Source organism: Pimephales promelas, chromosome 1 (genome assembly GCF_988280905.1).
Source record: "Pimephales promelas chromosome 1, fPimPro1.hap1.1, whole genome shotgun sequence".
NCBI lineage: Eukaryota > Metazoa > Chordata > Actinopteri > Cypriniformes > Leuciscidae > Pimephales > Pimephales promelas.
The window spans coordinates 45100319-45110152 of NC_142769.1; the positions used below are offsets into that span (position 1 = coordinate 45100319).

At 35.2% G+C, this 9834-nt stretch overlaps 2 protein-coding genes across 3 annotated transcripts; both read left to right on the forward strand.

The window, feature by feature from the left end:
- The first annotated feature begins 406 nt into the window (after positions 1 to 406).
- LOC120469644 (immunoglobulin kappa light chain) lies at positions 407 to 2566 on the forward strand. The gene is made up of 7 exons (XM_039658754.2): positions 407 to 512; positions 793 to 875; positions 1005 to 1352; positions 1440 to 1793; positions 1884 to 1991; positions 2036 to 2070; positions 2227 to 2566. Exons 1-7 carry the CDS (start codon positions 508 to 510, stop codon positions 2446 to 2448), a joined length of 1155 nt encoding a protein of 384 aa, XP_039514688.2. The 5' UTR covers positions 407 to 507; the 3' UTR covers positions 2449 to 2566.
- Positions 2567 to 5912: 3346 nt separating this feature from the next.
- LOC148998493 (uncharacterized) lies at positions 5913 to 9209 on the forward strand. 2 transcript variants are annotated; one of them, XM_089130121.1, is made up of 8 exons: positions 5913 to 5983; positions 6945 to 6999; positions 7228 to 7310; positions 7610 to 7957; positions 8051 to 8404; positions 8487 to 8594; positions 8681 to 8715; positions 8862 to 9209. In XM_089130121.1, exons 2-8 carry the CDS (start codon positions 6995 to 6997, stop codon positions 8985 to 8987), a joined length of 1059 nt encoding a protein of 352 aa, XP_088986247.1. In that variant the 5' UTR covers positions 5913 to 5983; positions 6945 to 6994; the 3' UTR covers positions 8988 to 9209. The 2 variants fall into 2 exon arrangements, with proteins under 2 accessions (XP_088986247.1, XP_088986249.1); XM_089130123.1 differs by having other exon boundaries at positions 8685 to 8715; positions 8862 to 8967.
- The last annotated feature ends 625 nt before the right edge of the window (positions 9210 to 9834 follow it).

Sequence of the window (9834 nt, forward strand, 5' to 3'; positions counted from 1 at the left end):
AAATTCTTTTAAATATGGCCATCAGCTACATTTTTTTATGTATATAAATGTGTGTGTTTCTGTGTGTGTGTTTGTAGAATCGTGTAAAGATACCAATCTTTACTTTTGGGAAGTGTATATAAAGGCAAACCTCTGTGTGTTTTCTCTTTCAGTCTCTCTCGAGGGACAAAAAACTTGTATGATGATTTCCATGACACAAACTTGTGATCACTAATGAAATCTGTATGAGATAAGTTTGTTTTGTTTATTTATTCATTTTTTATGTTTGCTTTGCTTTTGTGAACAAGCTTTGTAGACTAATTTTTTAGCATGTTTTTTTTTGTAGGTCAAGCTAGTAAGACTGCATGCGTAGGCCTACTAAGTGTGTATGTGTGTTTGCAGATTCATGTAAAGATGCCAATCTTTATAGGGTAGTGTATATAAAGGCAAACCTCTATTTGTTTTCTCTTTCAGTCTCACTATCAACGAGGGGCATAAAACTTATCTGAAGATTTCCATGAATTCTGTATGAGGTAAGTTTGTTTAGTTTGTTTATTTATTCATTTCATTCTTTTTTTAGGGTCGCTTTTGTAGACTAATTTTTAAGCATGATTTCTTTGTAGGTCAAGTTAGTAAGACTGATGGAGCTGCAAAAAAATAAAATAAAAAAATGATGCTCTGAAGTTTAGTTACAATTTCCTGAAATGTATTGTCTTGGGTTTAATATAATTTCTGTTGTTGTTGTTGTTGTTGTTGTTGTTGTTGTTATTTTAAACATACATTTGAAAAGGTTTTCCCTTTCTGTTTCTCAAGCTATAGATTTCCATCTCAACCCGTCTGCAGCCAATTCTTCAAAATGCTTCATTTTTTCATCCTAATGTTTAATATTCCTCAGTGTAAGTAACTATGTATTTTTGTTAAACTTCCACGAAAATCATATTTGTTTGTAATGTGCTTAATGAATATTCTTTGAAGAAAATCCACTAAGTATCTTTTCACCCTTTCCTTCACATACTGATTTTCAGGCAACTCAGATAACACAGGCGTCGTGGCTCAGAATCATCTAAAGATTGTTCAAGCTGGAGACAGTGTTAACTTCACCTGTTTTTTACCAAACAATTTCAGATCCAGCATGGTTTGGGTCAGACAAAGAGTCGGAGAGAAACCCCTTCCAATTGTTTCATCATATCAAGCTTTCCCTGCTGTCTTTGAAAATGGCTTTGACAACAATACACGCTTTTTTGTAACAAATGACAAGAGCAGTTTTAATCTGAGCATCACAAATACAGAAGAATCAGACACTGGAACATACTATTGTGTTAAATATATACTTAGGTTTTATTTTGGCGAAGGCACTGATCTCATTGTTAAAAGTAAGCTGAATATTCACTTCAATCTGACTGAGAAACATACAGCACATTGTGCCAAACAAGCATTATGTTAGTGTTGTTTCTTTTCAGATGGACAGCTGAGCGTGGACTCAGAGCATCAGAGAGCCGAGACAGACCCAGATCATCCAGAAGAGTCTGCAGCGGCTCTGCAGTGTGCCGTCGTCACTCAGAGCTGTGCAGGAGAACACAACGTCTACTGGTTCAGACATCAATCTGGAGAATCTCCTCCAGGAATCATTTACACTCAGGACCGCAGGAACGCTCAGTGTGAGAGGAGATCTGATGGGAACTCAACCACACACAAATGTGTCTACAACCTGCCCAAGAAGAAGCTCAGTCACTCTGATGCTGGGATTTATTACTGCGCTGTGGCCGCATGTGGACAGATACTGTTTGGAGAAGGAACAAAAGTTGATTCACCAGGTGACCATTGGTTTAACTAAAAAATAATATCATGTGATGTCTTGTTGATATGTTTTAATGTTTCATGTTGAATTATTATTATTACTACAGGCAAATGCTTTCAGACACATTGGACAACAGCCGCTTTGATTATGAATATTTTATCTGTGATCATGATTATTATTATGGCTGCATGGCTGTACAAACACCAGCAAAAAGGTATGCATTATTTTAGATGTTATGTTTATGTTCCTTCCTTCAAGATAGGATGCACTACACTCAGCATGGTCAGTTGATGGTAAGCAATCGAAATGCTTTTTTTTTATGGAATACAAATATCTTGATATGAGTTTAGTCACTGCTACACATTTATAGATTACACTAAACTGTATGTTTTAAGGCAATATATTTAACTGAATGATTCATACTCATACTGTACAATGTTCTATGCCAGGCTGACGACGCAGATGCTTTGAATTATACAGCTTTGAGCTTTCAACAAAATCCCTCTGCCTCTAGAAGACCCGGGGGAAGTAACTCACAAGATAATTCAACATATACACATGTAAGATACAGTAACAATGAGTACATTTTTCTCAACACAGTATTAAGAGGTTTCTATTTAGAACCTATTATTCTATTTAGAAAGAATAACATTTTTATTTTCCAATGTTAGATACCAAGACCAAAACCAAAAATGACATGTTAATTAAATTGTTTAAAGTGTTTAATTAAACTATCAAATAAGTTAACCTTAATCAATGTCCTGTCCATTTATGAATTTATCATTTGAATGTGCATCAAATAATGTAGGCTACTCAAATAAATAAATTCCTAAAGACATGAGCGAGTGAGACTGGTTGCTTTCTGTTGAATTATTTCATTTACACTTTACATTAGGGGCCCTATTTTAACGATCTGAAACGCCAGCCCATTCTCACTCCCAAGGCGTCACTTAACTGACCTTGGGAAGCATTTGGACATGCTTCAATATCTGACGCTTTAGGCGCCCTTTAGCGTCAGTTAGATGACGCCCTAGGATCGCGTGTACCCTACCCCCACCCCACACCTAAACCTAACCGCGTCCTCTAACTGACGCTTTCCTTTAGCGTAAGTTAGATGACGCCGTAGGATCGCGTCATGTAAGTGACGCTAAAGGGCGCCTAAAACGTCAAATATTGAAGCATGGTCAAAGGTGACGCCTTGGGGTGAGAATGCGTTGAAACGCAAGTATCAAGCACGAAGCGCAATTAACTTTGTGGGCGGGTCTTGGGCGCTAGTTGCTATTTTACCGGTGGGATAAATGACTCTTGCGCCCCACGCAAGTTAAAGGGGTTGGTCTGAAATAGCTTCATTATAGGTGTGGTTTGGGCGTAACGTGAAATAAACCAATCAGAGCGTCCGAATCTTTTTCCGAGTCAATTCGTTCATTTCGTTCGTTGAATGAACCAAATGACACGAAAAAAAGATTCGTTCATTTTGATGAAAGAGTTCGAACAGGAGAGTCGTGAACACGCATCACAGAACAGAGCAAGGCGAGCATTTGAGCATATAAAACTTAAACTTTGTTATTTTTTTTAAATGAGCGATCGTTTCACTTGATAAGACCCTTATTCATTGTCTGGAATCGTTTAAATGCCTTTGAACAGTTTGCACTGAAACTGTCTTTTGGACCTTGAACCGTTTGGTTCCCATTGAAGTCCATTATATGGAGAAAAATGCTGGAATGTTTTCATCAAAAACCTTAATTTCTTTTCGACTGAAGAAAGAAAGACATGGACATCTTGGATGACATAGGGATGAGTAAATTATCAGCAAAAGTTTTTTTTTTTAAAGTGAACCACTCCTTTAATATAAAGTGGCCTTAATTTCTGCACTGAATTAGAGCTCATCACAGCTATATAAAACATGCTGAAATTGTGTTAAATCCCTGTCCGTGGTTCTGAAATAACATTCTTGAGTCACATAGCTTTTGTAAAGAAGGTAGCATGATTTCATTAGACACTGAATCTATCCAAATATTGATGACATGATTTTTAACATCGATATGACAAAGTCCATCAATAAACTTTTAAAATGTCTTCTAGAGCACATACATTTTCCTTGTGCAATATAATTTTAAATTCAGTAACATAATATTGTACTGATAGTTCATCTTGACCTTTGACACGTCCATGTAGACCATGAGTCAAAACAAGCTCTTTTTTATTTTACACACGGTAGATATCTGAAGTATAGTATTGTGTGTTTAATAATTGTCTAATATAATACTATAGTTATATTAGACATACTGTATATAGAATACTATAATTACTATATATATATATATATATATATATTGTAGCAGTCTTTTTTACCAGCAAACAAACAACAATGAGGACAGAGGTTGTTAATATGCAGTTAGTAAGTTAAGGAAATTGATGTCTTTGTTCTGATTGTTCTGATTTGGAATCATTCATATTAGAACTATTAAAATTGTGATATTAAAATTGTGAGTATTAAAATGTTGTTGTAGGCCTATTTTAGTACAATATGTGTCCCATTTGCCTGAATTAATAATATGCACTTTTATAGGTAGCAGCAAATCTCAGATGGTACATGATGGTACTTGATACAAGTATTCAAGCAATTAAACCTTTGAAAGTGAAATATTTATATGCAATACGGGAAGACAGATATGATTGACAAGACGTGCACACGAGCTCCTTCTGGTGGAGAAATGTAATAAAAGATTGTTGTGTAATCAGCAGAAGGATGACCAGTCTGATGGATTCTCTTAATGTTTTTTTGTTCCTTATATCCTAAAAGAAGAAATTCTCCTTTTCCTATTCACTTTGAGAGACCTCAGTATACACTGTCATGAAAGGATGAAATAAACATACTTTTAGACTTTCTGAGGTAAACCTCATTAAAAATAACAACAACAAATACAATACGACTAGTGCTTCACTCAAACAAATGAAACATAAAATGTCTGTTTGCGTTCACTAATGTTGCCTTGGATCGAATAAATGATAGCCTACTATTTCACAATACAAATAATTAAACTGCTTACAAAAGACTGCACAACCTGAGCAGAGGTTTCAATAAATGTATGAATGAATAAATTGCTATGGTTTATATATCAGGATGTTCATGTTGTGACCTGTATATTTACTTTTCCAACCGCAGGACTGACGACCATGCTCTTACATTACCGCCCACACTCCTCCACAGCCCACAAACACCTTTCTTAGAAGATCTTTTTTTCCATTACATGCATTGTTTTTTTTGTTGTTTTTTTTGGTCTAATTATAGAGGAAGGTCAACAATTGCCAAAATTATAGTTTTTTTTAATATCGTTGACATTTTAAATGAAATTAAACCTAATTAAAGGTACACTATGTATCTTTTGGCACCTAGTGGTCAAAAACAAAACTGCATGCATTTTGCAAAACAACATTGTGTGGATGAATATGGTTATCCGCTGCTCATAAAACATTCTACTTTGTTAAATTTTAAATTACATAGTGGCCACATGACCTAAAATTCTTCTTTAGGTTTGATTAAATATAATTATTAGCGTGATATTTTGCTGCTAAACATGAGCAGGCACACACAAAACATTTCAGGGGTTGAAAGGTCAAATACTGCTCTGGTTCTGGTCATGAATTGCTGTTCTTGCACAAAAGTGGTGCAGGATCCTTCAGCTGTGGTCAATGTGTGAAAGCAGGAAGTAAGAAAATACAAACTTCAGATCTTGTCAAACTAACTGTTGAAAGAATAAAAGTTTCCACATGAAACCTTGCAGAAATTCAGTATTTGTCAATGCTGTACAGATACAGCCTCTTGAACAAACAAACATGTCTTTCCAATATTATGCTATGCCATACATATAAACAAACATACTTGTAATTTCTTTGACGTAATGTTCATTTGTGTCAATAAACATGCATTGGTAGATGTCGCATATTACACATTGAATGTGTCAATTTGGAAAACTATAGAGGTGGTCACCATGACAATGAACACACCACTAACATTAAGATGAATCAGCCAATAGAATCATGTACAGTCATGTACATCTGTGTTTTTTCTTTAGTAGCCTACAGGGAGGTACAGTATATAAAGGTGAATCTCTCTCTGTCTTCTCTTTCGGACTTTGTTGAGGAGGAAGATAAAACCTGTCATCGGCTCTACATGAAAACCAACACTGATCTTTAATGAAGTCTGTAAGTTAATAAGATTAAAAATATAACCTCTTTTATTTCATTCTTATTTTACGCAGTTGTTACCTTTTCTAATAACTTTACATTTTTTAATGTCAATTGTTAATTCCTGTCTGTCAAACACTTTGAAATGTTTTGTTTTGTTTGGAAAAGTGCTATATTAAATTTGATTTCCAAATGAGTGATTTATTTTACTTTTTTAAAACAGCTTTCCAAAGCACGATTTCACCACATATCCATTATTATACATATGCATAAACAACATGTAGTCCTCTATATGGATAGAAAATTGTTATATATTTACATGAAATCAGGACATGTCCTGGGAAAACAGGACAGTTGGTCACTAGTTGTGCATTAAAATCGAGTAATAGCACAGCTATCCGTGGATTTTCCCTTCCTCACAGTGCCCTTTAATTTTTGAAACTTTGCAGACCTTTTACATTCACAAACAGCTATAAACCACATTACATAAAAGGTAATATCCCAAAAAAGAGACAGACGATGACAGGATTGAATAGACATTAAAAAAAGATGCTTTAAAAAACTTTCAATAGATTTTTGACTAGATGTTTACCGTTTAATATTAATTAAAGGAAACTGTTTGTATTTGGTTTGTTTTATCTTTCAGTCTCACTATCAAAGAGGGACATAAAACTTGTCTGATGATTTCTATGACACAGACCTGTGATCATTAATGAAATCTGTATGAGCTAAGCTTGTTTTGTTTGTTTATTTATTCATTTTTTATGTTCGCTTTTATGAACCAGCTTTGTAGACTCATTTTTTAGCATGTTTTTTTGTAGGTCAAGCTTGTAAGACTGCGTGCGTAAGTGTGTGTGTGTGTGTGTGTGTGTGTGTGTGTGTGTGTGTGTTTGTGTGTTTGTAGAATCGTGTAAAGACGCCAATCTTTAGAACAGGGAAGTGTATATAAAGGCAAACCTCTGTGTGTTTTCTCTTTCAGTCTCACTATGATGGACATAAAACTTGTCTGATGATTTCCATGAATTCTGTATGAGGTAAGTTTGTTTTGTTAGTTTAGTTATTCATTTTTTATGTTCGCTTTTGTAGACAAATTTTTTTGTAGGTCAAGCTAGTAAGACTGATGGAGCTGCTTAAATTGATGCTCTGAAGTTTAGTAACAATTTCCTCAAATTGTCTTGGTTTTAATATCATTCCTGTTGTTGTTGTTGTTATTATTATTTTAAACATACATTTGAAAATGTTGTCCCTTTCTGTTTCTCAAGCTATAGATTTCCATCTCAACCCATCTTCAGCAAATTCTTCAAAATGCTTCAGTTTTTCATTCTAATGCTTAATATTCCTCAGTGTAAGTAACTGTATTTTCATTAAACTTTGACGAAACTCATACACTCTCAGAAAGAAAGGTACGAAAGCTGTCACTGGGGCGGTACCTTTTCAAAAAGGTACACTTTTGTACCTAAAGGGTGCATATTGGTATCTTCATGGTACATATTTGTACCAATATGCACCCTTTAGGTACCAGTGACAGCTTTTGTATCTTTTTTGTTTTGTTTTTAATGTGCTTAATGAATATTCTTAGAAGAAAATCCACAGCAAACAATACTAAGTATCTTTTCACCCTTTCCTTCACATACTGATTTTCAGGCAACTCAGATAATACAGACATCGTGGCTCAGAATCATCTGAAGATTGTTCAAGCTGGAGACAGTGTTAACTTCACCTGTATTTTACCAAACAATTTCAGATCCAGCATGGTTTGGGTCAGACAAAGAGTCGGAGAGAAACCCCTTCTGATCGCTTCATCATATCAAGCTTTACCTTTCAAATATGAAAATGAATTTGACAAAAATAAACGCTTTAATGTAGCACAAGATGAGAGTGGTTTTAATCTGAGCATCACAGACACAGAAGAATCAGACACTGGAACATACTATTGTGTTGTATATGGATTTACAATCAAGTTTGGTGAAGGAACTGATCTCATTGTTAAAGGTAAGATGAACAATCACAAACTGTTACATGCTGTGCATTGTGTTTAATTAAATAAATAAAAACTGCACTTCATTTAATAATTTTTCTTTTCAGATGGACAGCTGAGCGTGGACTCAGAGCATCAGAGAGCCGAGACAGACCCAGATCATCCAGAAGAGTCTGCAGCGGCTCTGCAGTGTGCCGTCGTCACTCAGAGCTGTGCAGGAGAACACAACGTCTACTGGTTCAGACATCAATCTGGAGAATCTCCTCCAGGAATCATTTACACTCAGGACCGCAGGAACGCTCAGTGTGAGAGGAGATCTGATGGGAACTCAACCACACACAAATGTGTCTACAACCTGCCCAAGAAGAAGCTCAGTCACTCTGATGCTGGGATTTATTACTGCGCTGTGGCCGCATGTGGACAGATACTGTTTGGAGAAGGAACAAAAGTTGATTCACCAGGTGCCCATTGTTTTAAATAAAAAATAATATTGTGTGATGTCTTGTTGATATGTTTTAATTTCATGTTGAATTATTACTACAGACAAATGCTTTCAGACGCATTGGACAACAGCCGCTTTGATTATGAATATTTTATCTGTGATCATGATTATTATTATGGCTGCACGGTTGTACAAGCACCAGCAAAAAGGTATGCATTATTTTATGTTTTATAACAGGTTAAGATGTCAGTTCAGTTGTAATTATGTAAAATTTGTAATTGTTCCTCCCTTCAAGATAGGGTGCACAACACTCAGCACAGTCAGTTGATGGTAAGCAATCAAAATGCTTTTTTTATGGAATACAGATATCTTGATAATGAGTTTAATCAGTGCTAAAAATTTATACATTACACTAAACTGTATGTTTTAAGGCAATATATTTGACTGAATGATTCATACTTATTGTTCTATGCCAGGCTGACGACGCAGATGCTTTGAATTATGCAGCTTTGAGCTTTCAACAAAATCCCTCTACCTCTAGAAGACCCGGGGGAAGTAACTCACAAGATAATTCAATATATAGGCCTACTGTACACATGTAAGAAAACAATGAGTACATTTTTCTTACACAGTTTCTATTTAGGACCTATAAAAAATGTATTTTCCAATGTTAGATACCAAGACCAAAACCAAAAATGACGTGTTAATTAAATTGTTTAAAGTGTTTAATTAAACTATCAAAAAACCTTAATCATTGTCCTGTACATTTATGAATTTATCATTTGAATGTGCATCAAATAATGTACTCAATTAAATAAATTACTAAAGACACGAGTGAGTGAGACTGGTTGCTTTCTGTTGAATTATTTCATTTACACTTTACATTAGGTGCCCACCACAGTGCCCTATTTTAACGATCTGAAACGCAAATATCAAGCGTGAAGCGCAATTAACTTTGTGGGCGGGTCTTGGGCGCTGTTGCTATTTTAGAGGCGGGATAAATGACTCTTGCGCCCGACGCAAGTTTAAAAGGGGTTGGTCTGAAATAGCTTCATTATTCATAGGTGTGGTTTGGGCATAATGTGAAATAAACCAATCAGAGCGTCCAAATCTTTTTCCGAGTCAATTTGTTCATTTCGTTCCTTGAATGAACCAAATGACACGAAAAAAGATTCGTTCATTTTGATGAAACGAGTTTGAACAGGAGAGTCACGAACGCGCATCACAGAACAGAGCAAGGCGAGCATTTGAGCTTATAAAACTTAAACTTTGTTATTTATTTATTAAATGAGTGATCAAGACCCTTATTCATCGTCTGGAATCGTTTAAAGCCCTTTGAACAGTTTGTACTGAAACTGTCTTTTGGACCTTGAACCGTTTGGTTCCCATTGAAGTCCATTATGTGTAGAAAAATCCTGGAATGTTTTCATCAAAAACATTAATTTCTTT